The sequence below is a fragment of the Dermacentor variabilis genome, chromosome 3 (assembly GCF_050947875.1).
Source record: "Dermacentor variabilis isolate Ectoservices chromosome 3, ASM5094787v1, whole genome shotgun sequence".
In the NCBI taxonomy this organism is placed as follows: domain Eukaryota; kingdom Metazoa; phylum Arthropoda; class Arachnida; order Ixodida; family Ixodidae; genus Dermacentor; species Dermacentor variabilis.
The window spans coordinates 167,372,180-167,400,033 of NC_134570.1; the positions used below are offsets into that span (position 1 = coordinate 167,372,180).

The window sequence follows — 27,854 nt, forward strand, 5'->3', positions numbered from 1 at the left end:
TCGTCGCAAAGTCGGCGCGTGGTGTCCGATACGAGAAGCGTGGCACGCCGGTGCCTTCCCACGGTGAGAATTGTTCCATCGCCCGGTTGCACTCCCAGTGGCACATAATCAGAGACCCAAGATGGCGAGAGGTTCATTGAAGAGCGGCACATACACAGTGCATTCGTGGCACAGCTCGCTAAAGTGTTGGTCTGAATGGCGTCCTTTGAATAGCTGCACTTACGCAGCGCAGTTGTGGCGCAGCCTCCTGAGGCGTCGGGTTGCGGTCTTTGAGTAACCCTTTCGACATGGGTTCGAATCCGCTCAGCTTCAAAAAAGTTTAAAGCATACTTGTCGTCTTTTTAGGGCGCCACATTCCCAGTGGCACATAGTTACTCAAGTTGGCGTTAAAGACGTTTATTGAATAGACGCGCACACACCTAGTGGCCCATACCCAGCGACCCAAGTTGGCATCAGAGTAGCAGGTCCATTAAACAAAATGCGTATTTTTAATTTGTGCAGCATGACGTAGGGTGCACAGAAATATTGTGTAAAAAACAAAATAAGTGCCCCAGTAGGTCATACTTCATAAGAATAGTTATTCACATTTCCACAAGGACTTTAGTCCTGCCAAAAAGGGATTAGATTAAACATTATTCGTAATATAATTCCAAACTAGGGCCCCATTGTGCTTCGCACTGTATGTTAGTTTCGCTGTATGTTTACGGCACTGTCTATCGGCACCGCCGTAATGTCGCCGCTTGGCGCGAGTTCCATTGTGCCCAGCATTCGAGAAATTAGAAGGATGCCTTGTTACACAATGACCAAAGTTGGTATCAGAGAGGTCTCTTGACGAGAAGCGCCGATCAAGAGACAAAGTGCTCAAAGCACGAGTGGAAGAGATCATTGAAGAGCGGTATATACATGCCCACATGCCCAGTCCAGCATCCCAAAGTTATTGTTTGAAGAGCGATACATAGCTCCACATACGCAATGACCCCAGTTGGGCCGACGGTAGGTTTCTAACCCTGTTCGCGGAGCATAGCTGGCCGAAACCCTAACAATTCGAAGTAACATTTCCGAAAATAAGCTTTTTTGTTCAAGTATTGCTCCAACAAGTGCCACTTTCTCGAACTTTACTGCACGTTTTAAACCATTACGGTTCATTGAACAGCATCAAAAGTGCACAACATTTTATACAAGATTGGAATTTAGAAGAAAAATTATGACCGTTCGGAAAACAGAAGAACGCCGAAAACGAATGGAAAGAAATACGCGTAGTTAAAGTTTTGAAATCAGCGTTGAGGTATGAAAGCAATAGCTGATAGACATGACATTTACCAGGCTCATAGCTTGGGCCCTCGCGTGCTGCACTGTATCACTGAGCATGGGATACCACTTACCTTCATTTTTAACCTTTTTTGTCTTCAGTACACGGATGCGCCACCACCCTTTGGTGCTGATAGTTGCTAAAGGAGGAAAGCTCGCATTTGTCTAAAGCTTTGCTATGAGCAAAGAATTACTTCGAGTTCATCGTGCAATTTATAAATAAGAATTCCAATCTCCAAAACGCAATAAAAAGCAGACCTTTGGCAAAACGCAGCGTGTGCAATGTTAACAAACCAGCAATCCCAGTCGTCAGGAAGCCATCTAGTAAAAATTTGAACGGAGGTAAGATAACTAATTACGAAAAATATCCCTATATTTGTCCTAGATATTCTAACCTCCACTTAAGTTTAACAATACAAGCGCGCAGCAATGTTTTCGGTGACGTAGTGCGAATTCTGAAATATCAAACTTATGGCTCCTGCTTCAAATGTAGGGGCAAGGGATGGAAGAAGGGCAAGGGAGGGAAGAAGAAGAACTTTGAACGAAATAAAGCCGAAAAACAATTATTTTTTCTAAATAATATTATCTAGACAGGAATCTTTAAATGTAAAAACAAATAAAAACGACTTAGTCAAAGTGCTTTTTCAAAGGTAATGACATACTTTACCGTGCCCGCAATGCACGACACAGGAGTGTATTTCCATTCTATCCCCACATGATTGCAATTGTCGCGGCCGAGAATCGTGTCCGCGGACTTATTGTGCTCAGCAGTAGAACCCAATTGCCACTAGGCCATTACGTTGGCTTCTGCAGAAAATGGGCATAATGACATTTGACGACATTCTCACGACAAGCGAACGACTTTCTTCTGCGTGGGTTATCAAATGACATTATTTTTTTTTGCTCGAAGTTGGTTGAACTACTGATAACAGTACCTGGGGTAGGAGGAAAGAAATGGGTGAAGGCAGGTATATTTACCAGAAAAGCGACTGGTTGGCTACCCAGCGCTGGGGTATGGGAAAGGGGGTTGTTTAGAAATAGAGGGAAAGGAAAGACCCATTGAATTGGAGCACGCGCGCTGAGGTGACCACACACGCCAGTCACCCTCAAGAAACACAAAAGTTCCTTCACATCCTTCTCGGCCGACAAGCAGTGGGGACGTTGATCCTGAACCGCACCCATGCACAGCGGCCGATCGTCTAGTCGTCACATTGCGTTCAAGAGTGTTTGTTTTTGGGACTGAAATCGAGAACACATGGCACAATGAATGCCCGATGATTTTTTTGCTGCGGCACATGGTTATCATTCTAATCAATGTAGCGCAAGCGTTCGCGAAGACCGCTTCTAAACACGGCCGTCTCAGAAACCATGCCTCACGTCGATGTCGGAGCTGCAGCGAAGAGCTTAGCTCGTGTTGTAGGGTGCGCATTATATTTGGCATGTTCCACCCTGCTGACGGGAGTGTGAGTGCCAAGTGACCAAGCAGCATTGTAGCGTATGTCCTGCAAAGAGGAATGGAAGTGGTGTGGTGTTCTTGATATGAAGGTCGCTCAGCTTTGTCTGCGTGGTCATTTATACTTATTCTTCAATGACCACGTTACTGCTGCAAATAAATTTTGTGGCCTTTTAGTGTGCACGTTGTGGCGAAGTTTGCTGATTCTGTACGTCAGTTCTAGAGATATACGCCGGAGAAGTTATTGTGTACATTGTAAAGCCGGTTTTCAGCAAGAAACAGGGCCAAGTTAAGACTCTATGTGCGAATAACGAAGTGCAGCGCGAAGCCAGGTGAATTTCGCGGGAGGAATTCAATACATTCACGTAGTAGCAAAACCGGAAGCAGGGTACACAAACTTCAAGCGCCAATCAGAAATGCGTCCGCTCATGAAAGATACAAAATATGTTTCAAATAGTAGACTTGTCAGGACAAGTGTGAAAGAGCACATAAACATTACATAGGTAACATAAAGAGCTACGCGCAGAAGAATTCGAAACATACATGAGAGTACAGAATGAGGGAGTTGGTATTAATATGAACGAGTCGACTTAAAAACAACTTTTGTGAGCGTCGAAACTTTGTAATGCCTTTCCACCACGTGAATACGTAAACTTGTTATCCGGACAATGGAGAGAGGGCAGGAATCCAGAAGTCCATAGAAATTCACGTATTTTTGTCTTCATGATGTGGAGAGGTTCGGCATGCACAGGATCCCTTTACGCTTAAAGGGAGCTCGAAGGCCCAAGCCCACGGCGACAGGCGCGACGCACCGCTGTTGGCAATGGCAGCGTCGATGAGCCTTTCTGCCGCCCCACTCACGGGACGGATCTGGTACTCGTTTGTTCTTTCAAGGTTACGTGCTTGATGAGGCTCGACATTCAGCGTTTTCCAGTTGAGTGTAAGGTGTCAGTAGAACAAGTCCGCAGAAACTGAGCAGCTTTACCTCTCGCATGCTAACTTCGTGAATGAGCTCCAGCTGTCCGGCGGTGCTGAATTCACTTTGATGGAACTTTGACATCGAGAATTTCATTAACACGAAGCCTACTGCCGCTGACCTCATGACGCATGCGGTACTTCAAAGTGCACAGCGGATTTCTTGCAACTATTATTATTCATGGAAAAATACAAAAATATTAAACAGAGAGAAAAGGCAGAAGCTAGAATATATCCTGTAAAGGAGAGGCTACGGCCACTTGCTCTAGGAGAAGAAAAATGAAGGAAATAGAGAGGAGCAAGACACGTCACAACACATTACAGCACACACAGATTCTACGAGCATTACAGACGAGAGTTGTTCCCACGGTTGAGAAATATTTTAGCTCAATTTGCGAACCTTATGTCAAGGGGAACCACCTCATTTCCCCAAAACAATATCATTAGGTGCTTCTCGAGCAAAATTATGTTGCTGGAACTTACTCAGTAGCAGAAAGCGAATTCTGTTGAATGTTCAACATTCTAAACACAAGTGCTCAAGCGTTAACCTTCAGGGTTCGACAAGGGTAATGCCGTTCCTGAATCAGATTTTCCCAATTTAAGTTACGTTGAAGAGTTTAATGCGTCCAAACAAACTTCACATTGGGTTTTTGTTTCTTTCATTCTCAATAAACGTTCCGAGTGTTCGACCAAGATTTATTATTAAGAAATACTTTATTTTTGGGCAATATTCTAGGAACCCCAAGAGCCCCATATAACAAAGGTAGGACTTTATAAGCATGTACACTTGCCGTAGTGGCGTAGTAGCTTCGGCGTTGGCTGCTAAGCCCGTGGGTGCGGGATTGAATTGCGGCTGCGGCGGTCACATTTCAATGGAGGTGAAATGGAAAAAGAGGTCCATATACCGTGGATACTCTGAGTGCAAGTTAAACAATCCCGCATGGTGAAAATTAATCCGAAGTCCTCCACTAGGGTGTGCCTAATACTCATATCGTCTTTTGGCCAGTTAAAACTCCACTATATAATGTAATTTTTCTATATGTACGTAGTGAACACTACAAACTTTAAATAGTTTATATTAGGGCAACCGCAACGGCGAGTTCGTTGATAAAAACAAATAAAGAAATGCTCGTGAATGCAAATGTACACAAATGCCAACAGTACCACTCAATATACATAGGGCTTCTGCATTGAGGTTATCTTGTGCTAGTTATTGTGGGAAGCACTGTAGGTGAGACCACATGATTATTCTTTCATATCGCCTATGTCAAACTCAGGCACCGACGGCGAAAACTGTGGCCAGACGCCCGTACCGCCTCTGCTGGACGAAGATGATCGCATCTTTGGTGGAAGCGAGGCCGTGCCAGGAAGTTGGCCTTGGCACGCTGGTATTTTTACAAATGAAGTCTTCTCCAAACACATATGTTCTGGCGCACTCATCTCGGACAGACACGTTGTCACTGCTGCTCACTGTCTCATGTAAGTATTCAGCCATTAGGTGCCCCAATAAAAAATACCTCATACCTGAATACGCCTAGTGGCTACATGCAAAGAAAGAAAGGGCACAGCAGGCCTACCTTTTGGAAGCAGGGGTGAAGTATGAAATGCTTCGTATATTTCCGAAGAATTATTCATGGCCGCGTTCCTCACGAGGAAAATGTACATTTAATTGTCATCAATGCGTTCTGTTTTTGTACATGTGATTGTTTTGTAGACCGGGACGCTATAAGTGCAAAACATTGCTCACTAGATGAAGAGAATACATTTTGTACACTAAGCGAAACGATAGTACAATAAAAAGGACTATACAACTCATAAAAAAACGCTGAGAGAAGTTGCAATAATTGTGTCTTAGAGACTGAAACCTTCCAGCTCGAAGCGTTTTTCAGAGTTTGAAAAATATATGCCTGCATCACGGTGCGCAGGTGCCGAGACGATGAATTGAACATCTGCAACCTCTTGTATTGAACCGGTTGAAAATAATTTTGCGTATTCCCATTGTATGCGGTCAACCAAAGTGCTGGTATATCCGGCATTAGCTTCAAGGACTCGTTAGTGCAATCCAAGAGCGAAAGCCAATGTGTGAGGCAGCGTAGTAATACCTTTGACGAATAATGTGGTGAACAACATCGATAACTTTCAATAGCCTGGCAAGCGAACGATAATTCGCTATTAACAGTCAGCCCCTGAAATCTCTCAAAGGGTACGTTTACCGATAGGTGATTTAGTTGCCGAGTGCGCACCCCCCCCCCCCCCATGAGAAGCAAATCTGCAGATTAATAAAAACGGGCGCAAGTGTGTACGGTAAACTTTAGCTAATGACCCGTAGTTTGGCGCTATTCTTTAAAAATAGGATATCGTAGCAATCTACCCGTACTTACATGATGAAACAGCAACTTGCAGGTTTAGAAAAAAAGCTGCAGACGAAGTTGAAGTCGGCGCAACGAAAGGCAGCGTTGGCACGAAGAATGTTAGGCGTAACACTGAGACAAAGACAGGCACTGGTGCGGAAGAGAGAGTAAACGGGCATAGCCGATATTGCTGTTGGGATTCAGACAAAGAAATGGAGTTGTGCAGGTTATGTCAACGAAAAGTGAACGAGGTAGCATTACATTACTGGCCAATATCACTTGGCGATAAATATGACGCCAGGGGCTATAGTATTGTTCTCAGGTACAAATTTTCAAACGACCGCGCATGTTGGTGATGCTTATGTTGTAGGAATGGGCCTACCAATTAGTGCCGGGGTGTTGGAACTATGCTAATACAATCACAACTTATAGTGCTTCTTGCGCGCTATAAAATTTGTGGAAAGGATCTGAATCATCGATTGCCGTGCTCATGAACGTATTTTGCAGAAAAAAGACATCTAAGATGTTACTAGTCCATCTCGGCATCCACGACCGCAGTAACATAGAAGCTGGCACAAAGTCTCTAGCAGTGGCCGAAATATGCTTTCACAAAGGATATAAGGCACCCCACATGGTAAGTGAAGGATATTGTTGTAGAAAGGAAGTGGCATGATATTTTCCTTAAAGGTGATATGTTTAAAGTGTATTATTTTCTAGGAACTACTAAAGAGGAGACTTAGAATACGAAAGCGAAGACCTAATGGGCTTTCTCTACACAGTTAACTGAAGTGGAAAAACTGCAAATATAAAGATTACGAAAGTTGAAGGAAGAAAGATAAAAGTTCTGCAGACAAGACTGCATCACTGAATATCTCAATGAAATCATACCGCAGCCGCAAGAGATTGCACTCAGAAAAGGCTTCTTTGCACCGGAGCTATAGAAGATGACATCAGGCTTATTCACGCAATATTGACATCGCCATATCAAATGGCATGTATCGCTGGCTAGGTGCCCTGTTCTTCGTCGTTTAAGATGTTTGCTGCTATAAGAGTCTGATAAACACAACAGCAACAAAACGTTGATTCCAACTTGCTTCCCTAGTGCTTTTCGCTTTCATTGCTGCCACTAGTAGTTTTTCACTATGCAAATAGTGTTTGTTGATGCGCATTCGAACCCTGTTCCTTAATTTTGTTATAGGTGCAGACAAACTAAATAAGCTGCATGATTCAATACAGGTAGTAAAGTGTATTCCTATATCCGTAACATAGAATTACAGGTCGACATTGAGTGGTCTGGTCGTATGAAGCGTGAAAACCTTATGCGAAATGAAATTAACAGGAACGTTTGCACAAGACGGACCTTCGGAAATTTATGCCGAAATGGAATGCGAGTTCAATAGCTGTTTGACGGAAAGCTCCTCAGTACTTCTGAGGGATGTGAAAGTGGTCTGCGCATTTGTGTGCACAAATGCAAAAACTGGGAAAGGCACCTTCATTTTCCTTATATATATATATATATATATATACATACATACATACACATTCCTTAAACACATTTTCTTATTTTGTGATTTTTCAGAATGACATTGCCATCCTCACGCTGAAAGAAGCCGTCAACTTCACTAAATCAATCGGTCCAGTGTGCTTGCCCAAGTCAAAGCACGAGCTTCCTGAAAACACAGACACTTACGTGACTGGTTGGGGACGGTACAAAGGTTTGTCGTCAGGTTTATTATTTTTGGTGTTTTAATGTTATCACTAACTTCCAGTTGCAGTTCGGCATGAAGGTTGATGGGCAATATATAATATATATCATAAGAAGTCAACAAAGACACAAACGCCAACACAGGAGAAATTGTACTTACTACTTGAAATAAGGAAATTATAAATGAATGGAATTGAACGTGGATAAAAAGCAATTTGCCGCAGGCCTCACGATTTCGTAATCATTTTGGGTGAAGGCAACTGGTCAATAAACCCACACATGCTACCTTCACCCCCTTTCTTCTAGTTCATTACGTAAAGAGGATCTTGAATCCGGCAACATTGATGCCTTCAGCTAGCACGTGTCGATTTATTGGCCAGTTGCTTTCACCAAAAAAGATCCTGTACTCGTGACACCTGCACCAGAAAGGATGTTGCACATCCGCCGCCAAGGTTTTTGAGTGGTGGCGCTGGCTGAACTCCGAGGGTTAGTTCAAGTAGTAACACATAAATACCCCAGAAAGTGAATGGCAAGACGGTGGCACGGTAGCTCAATTGGTAGAGCATCGCACGCGCAATGCGCAGACATGGTGTCGATCACCATCTGCGGCAAGTTGTTCTTTGATCCACTTTCAGTTGAATGAATTTATAATTTATTTATTTCAGTTAGTAAGTACAGTAATTTCCCCACGTCGACTTTGGTGTCTTTGCTGGCTTCTTATAATATAATTAATAAAAATCGGCACCCTCGGTTAACTCGTTTTCTTCTAGTATATATATATATATATATATATATATATATATATACAGGGTGTCCCAGCTAACTTGAACAAATTGAAAAAAACCTACGAGCTTTTCAGAACAGAAGTCGCGTGGATGTTGTTAGATTTTATCTAAACTTACAGTACCATTTCTCTGCTCATCTTTTTTGAGTAATTAAACGAGATAATTAACTTCTTAAAAATAGCTTGAAACGTTCAGGCGTCAATAGGAATGTTGTGCAGCTTCATAAATATTGCCCAACCCAGGCATTTCCAGCGAGACAGACTTAGCGTGGCCTTTTTATTCGGGAAAAACAAAAGCCCGCTGAGTTTACAATATAGCACGATTACAACGTTCTCAACCGTGCTTTGTAAAAAACGCCGTTCGCTTCGCGCCTTTCGTGTTGCCCACGACAGAGCTTCGCGTTGTGCTTGGTTCCGAGATAAACGCGAGGGGGTTCGGGCGGCAGTTGAAATACAGCACGGCTCCCGTTTCTGCGGCCATAACTGCACTATCACGCTAGCAGAAAGTATGCGGAGGAAAAATGAAGAGCTCATGAGTTTGAATTTGGGAGCAAGACCCCAACAAGCACACACGCAGTATAACAAGCTTGATAATGTCGTGTGAATTACGCTGGTTGTCACAAACAGAAGAATTGTAAACTGACACAGAAGGTTGTTTTTTAGCTTCCTGTGCATTCCTTGTCGGGAGCGAATTTGAAATTTCATATTACTTACGGGCCTTTTCTGCGTCGTACAAAAGTTTCACGCAGATTGCTCTTTTCATGGATAATGGCTGTAGAAATTTATTCACTGTGATGTGTGCCTAAACAATGTGTTGAAACAAGTCGCCGTCTGCCATAATGCAGCATTGGCACCTTTTCAGCACGTCCCATGTAGCTTTTTTGATGACGCCAGACGGTATCTCGTTGCAAGCGTCAGTAATCTCTGCCTTTAGCGCTGCTGGTATAGTTGTGGGTTTGCGGTACACTCGGTCTTTCGCATGACCCCACAAGAAGAAGTCAAGAGGTGTCAAGTCCGGTGACCTTGCAGGCCATGCCACTGGTCAATGCCGCCCGACCCAATGGCGTTTGAAGGCATCGTCAAGCCAGGCTCGGGCAAGGCTTGCTATTGCGAATGGGTGCGCCGTCGGGCTGATAACAAGTTCGCTTTAAAAAGCAAAGAGGAAGATCATAGTGAAAATCTTCGACTCTGCCTTCCAAGATGTCGTTCACGTACCGCTGAGCAGTGAGAATGTGGTAAAAAGTATGGTCCCAATTGTTCTTCCGTCAAAGATACCGCACCACACATTGAATGACTATTGGTACTGGTGTCTGATCTGTGCCACTATACGCGCCACCATATGCTCTTATCGCTCCAGTAATGCGCATTATGGATGTTGACTTGATAAATTCTGGAGAAGGCTGTCTCATCTGTCCAGAGCACTTTGTCAATAAAATCCGGTATTTCGTCACTGTTCACAAGGATCCAATTATAGAAATCAAGCTGCCAATGAAAATCTCTTTCTCGCAGTTTTTGATGTTGGAGGTGATACGGATACATTTCAGCATTCCTAATAACTCTTGACACTAAAGACTTTAAAAAGCCAACCTCACCACTCATATCACGCACGCTGGAATGAGGCTTTGCAGTCATTAAGGCCAAAATGTTTCCTTCAGCCCTTTTGCTAAAGGTCCCTTTTCTGTTCCGCGTCTTCTTGAAGCTACCTGTTCTTTTTTTTCAGCGTTAAGTAACTCCTCATAATTGTGTTCGCGCTAGGTCTTCCTCCACATTGCCAATTTCGGTATACCTTGGTAGCTTTCCTCTTGTCGCTCGTGGCGCTCTCCCAAGGCTGTTCTGGCTTGATGATGCCTTCAAACGCCATTGGGTCGGGCGGCGTGGACCAGTGGCATGGCGTGCAAGGTCAACGGACTTGACACCCCTTGACTTGTTCTTGTGGGAACATGTGAAAGACCGAGTGTACCGCAAACCCGCAACTACACCAGAAGCGCTGAAGGCAGAGATTGCTCACGCTTGCAACGAGACACCGTCTTGCGTCATCTAAGCAGCTACATCGGACGTGCTGAAAAGGTGCCAATACTGCATTATGGTAAAGGGCGAGTTGTTTCAACAAATTGTTTAGACGCTTTCTGCTCGCTTGACTACGCGCCATGCTTTAGGCACTGCAAACAAATTATTTGAAATGGTTGCGCGGCACTAGAGTAATAGATAGTCGAGCTCACTTGGATGGAGCCGCTGGCACAGCTTGGAATAAAAGCGGCGTTGTAATAAATGATGGTCTCACACAGCTTCCAAATGTATGATGCATGTTTTGTGTGTTTTTCTATTCCGCATCCACTTGAATGCTGAAAGAAATTGCTCTTCTCGTCATATCGAAGTGAGTGGGTGATGACGGCGCGTTTTTCTGCAACAGGTGCGAGCGGGTGCTGACGAAGTGCTTTTTCGGAGCCCCGTCTCCAGCCCCTTCCGGTAATGTCAGAGCCGAGCAAAGGTTGAAGCCCTTTCTTGTAAGTGAAGGAAAGGCGTGGCGCTGGAGATGATTTTTACAAATCACTCGTGGGAGCCCTGTAATCGCGGCGAATTCGGGCGCACAGAGCGCGCTGTGACGTGGCATTTTTTAAAACTCTGCGGGCTTTCGTTTTTTCCCGAATTAGAAGGGCCACGCTAAGTCTATTTTGCTGGATGTACCTGGGTTGGCCATTATTTGTGAAAATCCACAACTTTCCTATTGACGCCTGAACGTTTCTAGTTACATTGAAAAAGGTGATTCATTTCGGCTAAATACTCAAAAAAGACGAGCAAAAATATGGTACTGCAAGTTTAGATAAACGCCAACATCCACGCAATTACTGCTCTCAAAACGCACAGGTTTTTTCAAAATGTTGGTCCAAATTAGCTGGGATGACCTGTATGTTTATACATACTTCTTATATCAGGTATATAAACTATATGCAAGTGACTGTAGTGCGGCTTACTTTCCACTCAAAGCTGCTTTGTAAGGTAAATGCCTCTCTGACGTTATTACGTGGTGAGAAGTAGCTCTCAAACGACGTCCATTCCTTGGGCCCGTACTTTTCCCAGAATGTTAGAAAGGCTTCGCATTCCCACACGAGGTTTGTTAATTTATTTGCAAGCTCTCAACGACCAAGGACATTATAGAGAGGTGTGACGGAACAGAAAAAATTATTAACAATCAAACCAGTGACAGCTTTCTTGAACTCGATGTTATCGGTGATGGCTGCAATGGAGGCAGGAACGGATTACAAGTATTACTTGTTTGCGGCGAAAATGAATTAGACTGCATATTAACACTTGTACTTATTTATCTTTCTCGGGTGACCGCGTTTCAGTGTCTTTCCAATGTTCTCGCTCAGCGCAGGACGCGCCTGCTTATACCGGAAGTTTCACGAATGTTATCGATCGCTAGATCCGCTGTTTGTTCTGTTTGTTGTCAGCGAACCTTGTGGAATCTGATCGCATGCGCGACGCGAATTGTGTAGTACTTTCTGGAAGACACGCGGGAACCAGCGATTATCTGGAATATTTGATAACTCTTGCGTAAAAACCGACGCGCTTGACCCGCTAATTCCGACGGTCGTCTGTGTTCGCCGCTATCGTTGTGCTTCGAACGTCACTAGCTTTTGGGGGCGCACGTTTTCTCTAGAAAACGCTACTTTTGTCATTCACAGTTTGCTGCTGTTTTCGTTTCCGTCACTGCGGCGGGACAAGATTAGTACGACATGAGGGAATACCTAGTTTAAACCGCCGCCATTGGTTTGTGGCTCTGGTATTGGGATGCTGAGCACGAGGTCGCGAGATCAAACCCCGGCCACAGCTGCCGCATTTTGATGGAGGCGCAATGCTAAATCACCCGTGTACGCAAATTTACGTGAACGTTAAATTGCCCCAGCTGGTGCAAATTCCCGGAGTCTCCCCCTGTGGCATGCCTCATAATCAGAAAGTAGTTTTGGCAGGTAAAACTTCATAATCTATGTTTTGTAACACCTAATTCAAACACGCGATTATTACGTGTTGAAATGTATGATGGAGGGTGAAATAACGGCTGTTTCAAACTAGGAATAATGTGGGAAATATGTAAAAGACAGCCTAAGGCATTTGTGAGGAGAAGCCAAGCCAAGATCTGAGGGAATGGCTGAAATGCTCGAGTAACGATAATTATTAGCCAAGGTAAAACGAATAGCACGATTTTGGATAGTTTCTAGAGCCTGTGTCAGTAACTTGTCTTGAGGATCCCAGATTGCGCATGCATACTTCAGTAAGGACGAACTAGAGGTTTATAAAGTGTATGTTTAGGAGGAGGTGGAGCAGGTGAAAAAATACACGGAGGAACTCTTTAGGGAGTTATCTAATTATGCGTAAACATTGTGCCGCTTTCTTGTATCTATGCCACCCTGTGGCACCCTATGTCAATGTTATGAAGCTTGATTCGGCCACTATAAAGTTTAGCAACCCTTAGCAGGCGTTGTCAACTTTATCGGGCTAGATCTGAAGCTTAGAAACCCTTATCGGTTGCTATCAGCCTTATCTGACTCGTTCCGATTCTTATCAACCCTTATCTGTCCTTATTAGACCTATCGAACAAAATCCGATCCTTAGTAGCTCTTATAAAACTTGCGTTTCTGAGATCTGCGATCTGAGAATGCGTGCGTTTGGCAGGCATTCTCAGATCATGAACAGCAGGTTGCCATTATCCCTCAAGAGAAAAGTTTATAACAGCTGTGTCTTACCAGTACTCACGTACGGGGCAGAAACCTGGAGGCTTACGAAAAGGGTTCTACTTAAATTGAGGACAACGTAACGAGCTATGGAAAGAAGAATGGTAGTGTAAAAAAGAGCAGATTGGGTGAAGGAACAAGAGCGAGTCAATGATATCTTAGTTGAAATCAAGAAAAAGAAATGGACATGGGCAGGACACGTAATGAGGAGGGAAGATAACCGACGGTCATTAAGAGTTACGGAATGGATTCCAAGGGAAAGGAAGCGTAGCAGAGGGCGGCAGAAAGTTAGGTGGGCGGATGAGATTAAGAAGTTTGCAGGGACAACATGGCCACAATTAGTACATGACCGGGGTAGTTGGAGAAGTATGGGAGAGGCCTTTGCCCTGCAGTGGGCGTAATAAGGCTGATGATGATGATGATAAAACCTGATATTATCATTATCAATTGTTATCAGTGCTTATGAGCATTACTAGCATTGATCCGACAATTATAAGCCCTTATCGCTCTTTAGTACCTTATCCATTGTCGTCGAACCATTATCAACCATGATTAGACCAATATGATCCCTCATCACTCCGTATCATCCTTGTCAAGTCATCGACTGCTTATCTCTCTGTGTTGCTCGACGTGAAGTACATGCGACCTCACAGATCGGTGGCATTTTCGTCGGTGAAGGACCGTCCCAACAGAAGGCGCATCTCGCGACCACTGAAACGCAACGGGGATGTGGCGTGCTCGGCTTTAATTTTTCGCAAAATCAGTATTTTCTTGACGTCTACAACTCACCAAGTCGACTCTACATGAGCTTCTAGAGATAGATTTTATTTCAGCAACACCATATCTCTCAACAAAGCCTTTATCTAAACTGTTCCTTTATACGGCATTTTCTTTATCCCGATTCGTCTTACGTGACAGACAGGTTTCATCGTTGGGTAGACAAAGAAATGGTTATGCATTTAAAATGGTGGCGCAGACAGCCTAGTGAAAGCTTTAAAACTAACATGCCGAGGATGACAAGGCCCCCTTTCACCAAGATAGGTCCTCCTATCGAAATGTTGGCCAGCCTTCCTGAGGCAACTTATCCCTGTTTACAAACTTTATACCACTGTGTGCAATTCCATCTGTCAGCCCCTTTCTTGATTTTGGACTTCCATGCCAGCTGGCGATGACGGAACAGGGTAAGCGCCCCTTGTTATCCTTTGCTCATGTAGCAGTCCTTGGAGACAGTCAGTACAGATACCTGAAGGAACACATTTCACCAGGCCTACACGCGGCATACATAATACACCTGAGTGGGGTGAAAACATCAGATATTCTCCTGCTAGGTTGTGATACGCCAGTTGACACCACGCACTTTATTATCAATGTAGGCACAAACCACCTCAGCACACAAAGCGCCTTGGAAACGATAAGTCAATGAACGACGTAATAAGAACTGTTCAAGCCGTTCGCCCAAACGCAAATATAACCGTAACGACTGTCGCTCCCCACCTACAAAACAAACACCGCCCACTAATCAACCAAACTAACGCACTCATGAAGCACAATGAGAAGATTATTAAGCTCAACTCATTAATTTTCAACTTAGAACGCTTCCCCAAGAATGTTTATACGAAGCACCACGCAGAAATACACGAAGCGCCGCAAGATCACCTAGCTTGGGACGGCTTCCACTTAAACCGCAGTGGAATAAAGCTAGCTTCCCAACACATCAAATCCTTTATTAAGGACAAGTACAGAAAAACACTCTTTAAATCCACCTCGAATGCCACCCCCACGGACTCTACGTGCTACCGCGAACAACACAACTGCGACAGTCCCCTCAAGAACACAGGGAACACAGACAGTGGAATGTGAACAAGCCACTGCACATGTGCAACAGTCACCTCAAGAACAGTTGGAACACAGACAGCGGAAGGTGAAAACAGCCACAAGGCACACACTACACCAAAAATGACATCAATCGCTGTGCAAACAGAGACAATTGCAACAGACAACAGAAAACCCACCACCGAGGTATTCACACAAACCGCCACGCGCCTGCCCGCACACGCACAAAGTCAAACAGAAACCGAGCTCGAATTAAGCCAGGCATGCAGTAATAAATCGGTCAAACAGAAAAACACCCCACACGAATCCACCCGCAAAAAGACAAATAAATGACAGACATCGCAAATCAATAACTGTTCACTGCCACGATGCACCGAACTCCTACAGGCTAGAAAACTCAAGAAATATGCAAGCTACACCTCCCATCTGAAAACCTACACAATCTGCACAGAGAAAAGTATGATCCCTAAAGGTCTAACACTGAAGGCTGTACCAGCTATAGGAACACTGCCACCACAACATCATGCAAACTGGCAAACAACATTGCACAATGCGTCCCTTTCACTTTTGAATATCCTCAAGGAACACTGCGAAGAACAAATCGAAAGTTTTAGCCACAGACTTCGGAACATAGCTCTGACACCAGATGAGAGAGATTTAGAACATTACGACGAAAAACAGTCTAGAAAATTTATTCAAAAACAAAGGAAAAAATCTAACTTTAATTAAAAAACAACCTTCCAGCCAAAAAGCCAGCAAACACCGACAAGAGGCACCTCGAGTTTAGAAGTACCAGACTTGAAGGAAACTTCCACAAAACTAAACCACTCCGATGTTGTAGATATTTCAAAAAACATTAAGTAAAAAAGAAATAGGCGTACACAGCAAGGGCCTAAACTTTTGTCCCACGAACAACACAATAAATGAATTCAAGCTTCACAAAGACCTCTCAGAATTCTCCTGACGAATGCATATCAGACACTTTTTCGCATACACACCAGACACCGGGACGACACCACTTAGAGCCCAATCCAGCCCCTTTTCTTGGGAACGAAGCTCACAGACGCCGGACGACAGCGCTGATTACCTCTGGAGTCTTTCCCTTTATAACCAGCCGCCAGCGACAACACCCGCACGTGTCGTCACTAACTAACCCTTTAAAACTAACACGCCGAGGATGACGAGGCCGCATTGGACGAAGCTAGGTCCTCCGATGGAAACGTTGGCCAGCCTTTCTGAGGCACCTTATCCCTGCTTAGAAACATTATACGACAGTGTGCTATTCCATCTGTCAGCGCCTTTCTTGAGTGTGCGGTTAGTATTTTTCAATGTGAAGTCAACATGCTTGTTCCATGTGAGGTTGCGTGTTAAACTAATCTCGAGATAGTTTTATGAATCCAATAATTTTAGATTCGTGTTATTAGTATAGTTCCTGGGGTTAGCAGAATGCCGCTGTCCTCGTTAACATGCATTTTGAAGTGATAACTTTTATTAGCATGTTTGGCCCCAGAATGAAATTATATCAAGATCGCATTGAAGTGTAATGACATCGTTATTGTTAGAAATTACTCTATATAAACAACAGCAATAGTCGAAAAGCCGCATAAAAGAGTTAATCGAGCAGGCAAATCATTAATGTTAGTAAAAAACAGGAGTGGATCTAAACAGGAGCGGCACGCCAGAGGTTACAGTAACCGTTGGCGAGTCAAAGCCGTTCGCAGGCACACATTGTGAGTGGTGAGATGAGAAACATTCTATCCTGCCAAGCACGCAATGGTCAGTATTAAGACTGCTTACTTTGACGAGGAGCAAGTTATGTGAAATGGTGTCCAAAGCTTTAGCAGTCAAGAAAAATGCAGTCAACACAATTTCTTATCAAGGGCTTGAACATTAGGAATAAAACTCGTGTTTCACGCGAGAAAAACTTCCTAAAGCCAGCAAGGAAGGCTCTGTATTCCAGGAACAAGACAAGATTACAGTAGATGGCGTGCTCTAGAAGCTTACAAGGAGGGACACTAGTTAAGGACATTGGACTCTAGGCTGTTACATGATTTATGTAGTGGAACCACCCTTGGCACGTTCCAGTGGTTCGGCAATGAGTAACACTGCATGGACTGCGAAAAAACTCCGGGAGAATTATGCTTTTTCATAAAACTTAGAATTAATGCTATCCGATCGTGCACAGGAGGAAATATTCAAGTTTTATAATCACCTTTGAAACCCAAGTGGTCGTCAACAATAAAGTCCATAAAATGAAAACGAAAACAATGAATGACCGGAACTGTTGTGGTTGTAGCGGGTGAAAAGCACGAGGTGAATGCGTCATTCAGTACCCCGGAGGAGTCCTCTGTATAAACGGTATCACCGCTTTCATGGCACACATGTTTTTTTTTCATGTGTTGCTACGGACAGCATTCTGAAATTCACTAGGGTTATGTTGTAATAGAACTGGTAGCGTATTGCCAAAAAACGTCACCTCAGCAATTGCATTTTTATATTCATTATCAGCGCTGACCTAGGAATCCACATGTCTAAGCGTACAGAGCTATTTGGCTTAAGAACGCAGTGTCTCATTTGCGGTGGGATTGCGGCGGTCTGGGTGATGGCGCTGCCTTAGCCACTGCCATAAGGCAGTGGCAAAGGCAGAGAAACATCTGAGAAGAATTATGTTGTCTTTAACAGCTTACTCTGTGATTGTATTCGTTAGAAGCACTCGTGCCCTTCAGGGTAAAACTATGGAGTTTTACGTGCCAAAACCACTTTCTGATTATGAAGCACGCCATCATGGAGGACTCAGGAAATTTTGACCACCTGGGGTTCTTTAACGTGCAGCTGAATCTAAGTAAACGAGTGTTTTGCGTTTCGCCCCCATCGAAATGCGGCCGTCGTGGCAGGGATTCCATCCCGCGACCTCGTCTCGTGCTTAGCAGCCCAACACCATAGCCACTGAGCAACCATGGTGGGTGCCATTTGGGGTAGCGTTATTTGGAGAGGGTTTCGGAATCACGGATCGCAGCCATGAAGTTTTCTCTGGGGCGTTTTTAGAGGCAGCGCCGTCCCTCTTTAGGGCCTTGCTGTAGAACATCCTGATGATCCCACGGGTAATTGAGTCCTCTATCGCCCACCAGCTCGTGGGCCCGCTCTTAGCCAGCGTTTCCTGCATGCCTGGGACCCACCCCGTCTTACGACCTGGCTCTCTCAAAATACACCCGCATGTCCGGACGCTTAATGTACTAACGTAAACAGTCATTTCATATGCATTCTTGTCACATAATAACGCAAGGAATATGTTGCGTTATCTGTGGCATTATGTTTCTACAGGAAGTGCTTTCAGGAAACAACTTGCTACCAGCAGGAACCAACCTGCTCTCAATTTACCTGCGAGTAACAGGAGGCAAAGGACTGGTTCCCATAAAGTGCGGATGAGTGCGATCTCCTGCCGCAACACCTTACATGACTAATTGGAAATTTTTCTTGATCAGTCACTTGAGAAATTACGCCAATCCTAGAGTGAAATAGTAAGGGACCTAAGTGCGCTGGCTTATTGCCATCTTGTTTTTACACCGAAGCTGTTAGCTTCTAGTTGGTCGGGATTTGTCGCGACGTCGTCCTCACGGGATAAAAAGCATTAAGCGATTGAAGCGAGAATAGCATACATTCCTTGGTGTCACGCACGCAATATAAAGCACAACATTCATTTCAATAAAGAACAAGCACCAAAAAAGCATTCAAGATACATAAGTGATAACAAAGCGCTCCTGCTTACAATTCGATGCACGACGCGCTCCTTGCACGCGTTTCTCTCTAAAGACTACTGTTGCGCATTGTGCCACCGCGATGGGAGCTTGAGGAGTGGGAAGTGACGTCACAAGCTTTTCATATACAACAGAGCCAGCCTAGCAACTGATTTCATTGTTGTTGCAACTTCGCTATGGGTAAGCAAAGCATATTTAGGGCTCCGGAGGAGCAACGTGATTTCGAGAACCGGCAAAAGGAAAAGGAGCGGCAGTAGGAGCGACGGCGGCTTGCTACCGCTGGTCGTATTACCGTGGGATTCCAGCACAGGGGAAGTCAGCAGGTCCGCATTTTCCATTGGCTGAATAAAGCGTTGGAGGAGGAATTGAGCAATAGACCATTGCATACCCCCTCAGCAGTTGTAGTGGCGGTTTTCAACAGCTTCACTGGCCATCCACTTTCACAGGGCAGGGATGGCGAGCGAACATTTTATTGTGATAGCGATTATATGGACACTCCAGGCGCATTACTGCCGTGGCCGTGGACGTCGCCGTTCCGTACAAAGTCGCAGGGTGTCAAAATCATCGCCGCTCGCCGTGCGGTCTATGTACGAGTGAAAGCGTGCGAAGGCGAGCCGGTGATCGCAGCTCAATATCGCGTACGCGCGCCGCCTTCTGTAGCGTGCAAAGCTCCGTGAGTAGGGTAGGGAGGAGGGGTGCGTTCTATTGTGGGCGGCCCGGGCGGGCGCACGCGGCCTCCCGGGCCGCTGAATCTTGAAAGATATGTGCGGCGGAAACAAGAGTCCGTCGTGCGCTGTGTTTCCGCAGCTTAGTTTGCGATGATGCGAGAGGCTGCACTTAGGTCGATGCACTCGCTACTGCTGCCAGGCTTCGTTCCTCCATTGTTTTGACAGCGAATGTCTGCGGCGATCGAGAGGGATGTGTCCATGTTTGGTCGTGCGCGCGCTACACCATGCTTGTTAATTTAGTATGCCTGTGTTTATACGGCCGATAAAACTACTATCCCTCCTTCGTATAGCTAGCTGTCCATGAATTTGCTATCGCAATCGATGCTTGGGCTTTCGGGTGAAAATCGACTTTTTTGGAATCATGTTGCATCTACTTGCAGCATTCCTTTAAATTCCTAAAGCACTTGGCTTTGCGACCGGCGTGAGTGAGTACTTTCAGAAACTAGAAGCATCGGTTTGGCGATTTTATTCCTTCAAAGTGGTGGTTCTCGAATTATATTCAATTGTTCGTGCACCAGGCCACCGACGGCAGCAATAAACGCTTTGGAGCAGTGGAAGGATGCGAAAACCGCAAACTTGGATTTTATTGGCATTGCATGCGCAATAAGTACGAATGAAAGTATATTTAAAAGCGAAAGTAAGTTAATTACAGAAATAAAAGAACGGTACTTAAATAACAGAAATATAATCATTTTCGGCATACTGATGATATGCCGAATATTGGCACTGTTTTCTGCGTGAGACAGTGGATCGTTGCCCAGGCAGGACAGTGGTAAGCAATCATTCACTGTTGCTTACGTCCCTACCACAACTACCGACGATCTGAATACCTTGAACAGACAGAGCCTAACAGAGTACTTTGAGCGAATTGCGCCAGACCAAGTCAGCGAGATCAGAATTAACGCACGGAGGAACATCCTTTCGGTGGACGTGAACAAGTCAATTCTGGATACGCTAAAGGCTGCCACAATACTAGGAAACATCCCAGTGCGCTCCTTCTTTGCGTATGGAAAAGTAACCTCGACTGGCGTTATTTCTGACGTGGACAAAGAAATCGCAGACACTGCCCTCCAGAGGCTTTTGAATTCCACCGCACCAATAGTGCAGATTCACCGCTTCGGTCAATCCCGGTGTATTAAAATAGTCTTTGACTATGAAAGATTACCTGACTACGTAAAAGTAGGATACGTAAGACACCGTGTGCGCCCTTACGTGCCAAAACTGGTGCAGTGTCGGAAGTGTTTCAAAATAGGACACGTAAGCGCAGCTTGCAAGGGCGGCGTAACATGCCAACGGTGTGGAGGGGCCCATCAAAATGATAGCTGCGATGCTACTGCCCTAAAATGTCCTAATTGCGCCGGTCCACATGAAGCGACATGAAAAGACTGCCAGAAAATCAAGGACGAAATGTCAGTCCTTCAAAAGATGGTGCGGGACAACTCCATTCACAGACAGGCTGCTACATCAATACGCCGCCGCAGACGTCGATCGCGACACAGACGACAGCAAGACAAGAGTACTTCCCATACAGATGGACCATTGGCCGCATGGCAAACTCCTCGCTTGCCAAGTTTGCTTCTGCGATCAAGATGCGGGCCCGACGTACCTTCTTCGGCAGCAGCACGTGGAACACATGCGCTGCATAAAACGACGCTTCCGCCGACCGACTCTGACATTGACTGGCCGTCGCTCCCACCCAAACAAACAGGCTTAAATGCGTCGGGTGATGTGTCTGCAAAGGTGGTTGAGAATGATAAGACAGAAAATGAAAATGTACGAAGTATGCTGAAACACCTGATAACTACGATGCGTTCACTTCTCTGCGGACTACAGACGCCGGTTGCTAAGACCGCGCTACATGTGCTAGATGCTTTGGAACCGCTCCTCGCGGCTCTACAATAAGGCATCATGGCGCTCGCTTTTGAAAACCAATTACGAAGATCTGCAATAATGAAGTGGAATGCCAGAGGCCTACGAGGCCGCCTCGCAGACTTTCGGCAATGGATGTTCAAATACCAGTTTCCCGTGGCTGTAATATGTGAACCAAACATGACGTCTTTACTACGCGTATCTGGATATGTGCCCCTGTGGTCAAGGAATGATCACAATTTAAGCAAAGTGCTCACTTTTGTTCGTAGGAATTTAACGTGCTTTCGTAAAGACATTCCTGCACACGCTTCCAACGAGTACGTTTGCATAACGCTGAAGTACAAGCGGCGCACACTCTCAGTAATTGGTGGGTATATACCCCCAACATCGAGCATAGACTGTTCACATTTGCTGTCCATACTGAAAGCTTTTGCGGGTCCCCACATAGTCATCGGTGACTTTAATGCCCACCATCCCATGTGGGGCTCTGCTTCGACGAACGCCCGCGGTAGAGACTTGGCTGACTTCATGCTTAGTCCAGGCTTGATGGTGATCAATGATGGCTCGCCAACATACCTTCGAGGCTCTTACTACAGCAGTTGTCTTGACATTGCGTTTGTTTCAAAACGCCTGCTGTCTGCTACACGATGGTGTACTGATCTCGACACCCATGGAAGTGACCATCTACCTACATATGTTCAGATGAAATGGTTTCATCCCCCAGCTCCGCACACTGTGCGTTCTATCGATTGGCCAACATTTCGAGAATCTGTGACCACCGCATGTCAAGCCATCCAAGCACCATCCAATATTGAAGATGTCATCGCGGCAACTTTACGTGACACAAAACACCTCAGCGCACCTTCACCTAGATCACCTATTGATGACCAGTACGAGCGACTTCGCGCGATACGGCGTAGAGCAGAACGGAAGTACAGAAAGACCGCATCACGCCGGGCTCAGCGTCATGTCCTGCGCCACCTTGACAAGCTTGACAAACAACGCTGGAGATCATTCTGTGGCTCTCTGGATCCGAGAAAACCTCTCTCTAGAATTTGGAAAATTGTACGAAGCCTTCGCTCGCCTCCACAACAGCTTCACCCGTTCAGCGCTGTGGCCATACGGCAAGGCCGGCGTGAAGTTGAGGTCGCCGATGACTTCTGCAAATTACTCATGAGCTCCTCGAACGATATGCCAACCCATTCACAACTGACTTTCCCGTCATCTAGTGATCACCGTCTGGACGCGCCTTTTACTATGCAAGAGCTCGACGCTGCGATATCTTCTTCCCGCCGGTCAACTCGACCAGGACCAGACAGAATTGCATACTCCGCGATTTGTCATCTTGGAGTAGAAGCTCGAGAAATTCTCCTGGCGCTCTACAACTCTACGTGGGACACAGCAACTGTGCCTAATCGCGGGAAGTGCAGTCGTGTTGTGGCTTTGCTAAAACCTGGGAAATGCCCACATGATCTCTCACATTATCGGCCAATAGCCTTGGCAAGCTGTGTCGGTAAAGTGATGGAGCGGATGGTACTGAGCACACTGGAATGGCTACTCGAGAATAGTGGTGGACTTCCTGATTTCATCAATGGATTCAGAAGAGGCCGATCATCCATTGACGGTGTGATCGACCTAGTATCTTCTGTTCAACAGGAAAAGAGACGCCGTCGTCTGGTATGCGCAATATTTCTGGATATCAAAAGTGCCTACGACAACGTCTTCCACCATTCGATTCTTCAGGCGCTTGACAATATTGGTGTTGGTGGCCGGATGTATGCATGGCTGCAGAGTTACCTCAGTGGCCGCACCATTTTCATGTCCACTTCGGATGGCGAGACTGATAAACATGACGTTCGCAGGGGTGTTCCGCAGGGTGGTGTCCTTAGCCCAATATTGTTCAATATCATACTGGCGGGCCTTGCAGACGAGCTACCTGAAACAGCGCGTATCAGTACGTACGCGGATGATATCTGTATTTCGTCATCTGGGGTCACACGTCCACAAGTGCGTGCAAGGCTCCAACGTGCGGCTACCATAACGGCGAAGTTCTTGCACCGTAGAGGCCTGCAACTCTCAGCAACTAAGTGTGCAGTCATGGCATTCACGCGCAAATCAATGTCACATTATCCAATCGTTGTCGACGGAACGGCGCTCCCTTTAGTCACCCACCAGAGATATCTTGGCGTGATAATATACCGCAGTCTTTCTTGGACCAAACATGTTACTGCGCTTAGGGCTAAACGGACCAACTTCATACACGTTCTTCGTGTAATATCAGGACTGAGATGGGGCCCCTCTGAGCGAAGTTTGCTCCAAGTGTACCAGGCACTTTTTGTGGGCTACACACGCTACAGCATGCCTGTGTTTTCTAACATGGGGTCATCTTGTATACGCACGCTGGAGAGCCTTCAGGCACAAGCACTACGTATATGTCTTGGCTTGCCACGCTGCACGTCACAATAGCGGAATAGCGGAATTCCCGGTTTTCCCGGTTGGTAGACACCCTGCACTCAAGAGCCTCTTATGTACATGATTTTACCTATACGCATAAAGTAGTAGTAGAATTTATTGATAGGAAAGACAGATAGGTCGACCTCAGCTAGTGCGCTCTAGTCTGCTACTCTGCACTGGGGAAGAGGGAAGGGGAGTGAAAGTATTGGGATGGATGATGATGATAAGAGAAGTGGTGATTGCCTATGTACATGAGACAGTTGCCTCGCTAGAGCCGCTCGTCGAGCTTGGTGTCCTGCAGGAACTTCAACAATACTTTTGTTGAACGCATTGAAATTGCAGTCTCAGACCATGGGCCGAGGATAGCTTCCTCCGACAGTAGTTGTCTGCCAACGCTGGCTAGGAAACTGTCTATCGTCCTTCGCTCCAGCATATATGCTGGGCAGTCGCACAGTACGTGCTGCATTGTTTCGGGCATCTGGCAGTGTACACAATCAGGGCTGTTCGATTGGCCGATGAGGTGTGCGTAGCGACGGGTGAAAGCAACGCCGAGCCGAATCCTGTGTAGCAATGATGTTTTGCTCCGTGTAAGCTTCGGGGGCAAACAGAATTTACCGTCTGGGTCTATTGTATGTAGACGTCTGTGAATGTTATCAGAGTGGGCTCTGTAAGCCTTTGTAAGGTCCTGCATGAGTGCCTTATGATACAAGGGCACAATAGCAGAAGCACGGGCTTGTCCTATCGACATATACAGGTCTTGTCAACCTGTGCGAACCTATCTTCGCCTGCTAACCAGACACTCACACCATCCACTGTCAACACTTCCAAGCACCAACCTTGACTGTACTTTTTCTAAAGCTATTGCATGTCACGCAAGCATTGTACCTGCAAGATTCCAGGCCACCGACATCCCCGCGACACCTCCATGGACATTGCCAAGACCACTAGTGAGGCTTCAGATACCCGGAATTAGGAAGAAATCTCACGTTTCCTCCATTGGCTTGAAGCAGCTCACCCTGTCCCATATATTTGCATTATATAGTGGGACTGTACAAGTATATACCGATGGTTCGGTCACGCCATCTGCCACAACGGCCGCATTTGTAATCCCACAACTTGGAATTACTCAACGATTTCGATTAGACCACAAATCGACATCTACGGCTGCGGAACTTGCGGGAATACGGGAGGCTGTTCGTTTTATGAGAATGCAGACACCCCATAAATGGACGATATTGTGCGATGCCAAATCAGCACTACAGGCGCTAAAATACTTTTTAAAGAAAGGACCATACTATCTGCTCGTGCTGGAAATCGTCGAACTTTATCACAGTGCCGAATTAAGTGGCCACGTGATCACCTTTCAATAGGTGCCTAGCCATTCTGGTGTTTTTGGTAATGAACTCGCTGACAGTGAGGCAAGATCGGCCTCCTCTTCCTCTGATGAAGTACGCATTGCCTACTCGTGACCTGACACCAACTCCATGATCAAGGCACTCATGCAGGACCTTACAAAGGCTTACAGAGCCCACTCTGATAACATTCACAGACGCCTACATACGATAGACCCAGACGGTAAATTCTGTTTGCCCCCGAAGCTTACACGGAGCAAAACATCATTGCTACACAGGATTCGGCTCGGCGTTGCTTTCACCCGTCGCTACGCACACCTCATCGGCCAATCGAAGAACCCTGATTGTGTACACTGCCAGATGCCCGAAACACTGCAACACGTACTGTGCGACTGCCCAGCATATATGCTGGAGCGATGGACGCTAGACAGTTTCCTAGCCAGCGTTGGCAGACAACTACTGTCGGAGGAAGCTATCCTCGGCCCATGGCCTGACACTGCAATTTCAATGCGTGCAACAAAAGTATTGTTGAAGTTCCTGCAGGACACCAAGCTCGACGAGCGGCTCTAGCGAGGCAACTGTCTCATGTACATAAGCAATCACCACTTCTCTTATCATCATCATCCATCCCAATACTTTCACTCCCCTTCCCTCGTCCCCAGTACAGAGTAGCAGACTAGAGCGCACTAGCTCAGGTCGACCTCTCTGTCTTTCCTATCAATAAATTCTGCTTACTACTTTCTGCGTATAGGTAAAATCATGTACATAAGAGGTACTTGAGTGCAGGGTGTCTACCAACCGGGAAAACCGGGAATTCTCAGGGATTTTGAGTAATCTGAAGAAACTCAGGGAAAACTCAGGGAAAACTCAGGGAATTTGTGCCTCTATCAGGGAAAATTAGCTGTCATTTCATTCAAAGGGTCGAAAGTCGTGGTAATGCTGGCTCGAGCAAGACAGGAATCGTAATTAATCATCTTTGACGTCCTGTCGTCGGCTGGAGGAGTTGCCAGTGTACAGTCAACGACCGACTTTCAGGATTACCGATAATTTTGACGGCTTCGCGGAGCCACCACCTACACCATAGAGTCAATGTATCAGAACGTCTGAAATTTCGGACGCAAGAACTCTTCGCCATCCAATTTTCCGAAGTTTTGCCGTGACCGCAAGTCCGAAACAGCATTAATAAAAGCCATCACTGCTGCCATTTTGATTACCTCGCTGCCTGAAACCGGCGCTCTCGCACGCAGATCCTCTGGCAGCCTTAGCCACCGCTACGGCAGCGCTAGGCCTAGCCGCTTCGACGTTTGCTATGAAGTTTCTTGCCATTGGGTGCCGTGTTTTTTATTGAAAGAATTCGCTGCTGTCAGTAATGCCGCGGACTGCGTCTTTGCGGTCCTCGCGATTGGCTTAGAAGCTTGGATAGCAAGGTACGTTGCATAATGCCGGTTCCTGAAAGTCAGCTTCGCCTCCGTACGGGAATGTAATTTGGTGAAGCATACGCAAAAGTATTGCAGTGAAGCGTAACAAGCGTGGGAAGGGGCAATTGCCACGGGACGCAGTATGTATTCCTTAATTATACACACGTATTTCCATTCACAGTATGAGCACCGATATGCCTACTACGTGTACCGACAGGCCTTCAGAGCGTTTTCCAATGTGCCTGTGGAGCCTTGAGCCCTTAAAGGCAGTAAATGACATACATTTATTTTTTTCCAACTGGCCGGCTTTTCGGGTGTTTTCGCGGCCCCTAAGGAGTTCGAAAACTACGACGTGGACTGTGCGACTGACCAAGGTGCTTCAAATGGTCCGTGGGGCGAACAAGTGACGGAAGGAGTACAAGCACAGAAAGGACCTACGCATTGAGGAATGAACGGGAAAGGGAGTGTGCTGCCGCCGTTTTGAATAAGCTTGAGCTTTAAAAACAAAGTGTTGGCTGATGCCAACATCAAGTGTCCCTCATACAAAGTAAAATAAACTATTTGAAGCAGTGAAACACAACAATGAGGCGTCGTGCGCGGGCTGAGAGTATGTCAGGACAGTTGAGGTTGATTTACGAGCTGTTGAGAGAGAATCTCATTTTGTGACAAAGTTCGGGCCTCATACCACTGAGCTTGATATCAGTTGATAGAAATAGTTCCTGTTGGAAAATATTTGCTTTTGCATGCATCTCCTTTTCTATTCGTATTTGAGACAATGTCCGACTCAATATGCAATTATTTCGAAGACATTTTATCTGCTGTGCATTTTACTAACCCCTCCCTTCTGTTCTCTTCTTGAATAACATGAACACTACTCCTTATTATTCAAATCGGATTAAGTCATTTTTTAAAATTTTTTTGATATGCTTACCAGAAAGTGACCGCATTGGGCGATATGGTTTCAGCTCGTCTTGACATAAAACAGTTCTGCATCACTCAGGGAAAGTTGCAAAGGCACTCAGGGAAAACCTGAAAAACTCAGGGAATTTGGAAATGTCAACTTGGTAGACACCCTGGAGTCGTCTCCTTTAGCAAAAGTAAAGCACCATGTAATAAGCGTCCGAGGGACGAAAAAC

At 45.7% G+C, this 27,854-nt stretch overlaps 1 protein-coding gene across 1 annotated transcript in view; it reads left to right on the forward strand.

The window, feature by feature from the left end:
* LOC142576504 (chymotrypsinogen A-like) overlaps nucleotides 1-27,854 on the forward strand; it is a 49,545-nt gene that overhangs the window by 17,077 nt on the left and 4,614 nt on the right. Inside the window, exons 2-4 of the mRNA XM_075686659.1 lie at nucleotides 5,014-5,215; nucleotides 6,595-6,721; nucleotides 7,667-7,802. Coding sequence (XP_075542774.1) covers nucleotides 5,014-5,215; nucleotides 6,595-6,721; nucleotides 7,667-7,802 — 465 coding nt within the window. The remainder of the gene's footprint in view (nucleotides 1-5,013; nucleotides 5,216-6,594; nucleotides 6,722-7,666; nucleotides 7,803-27,854) is intronic.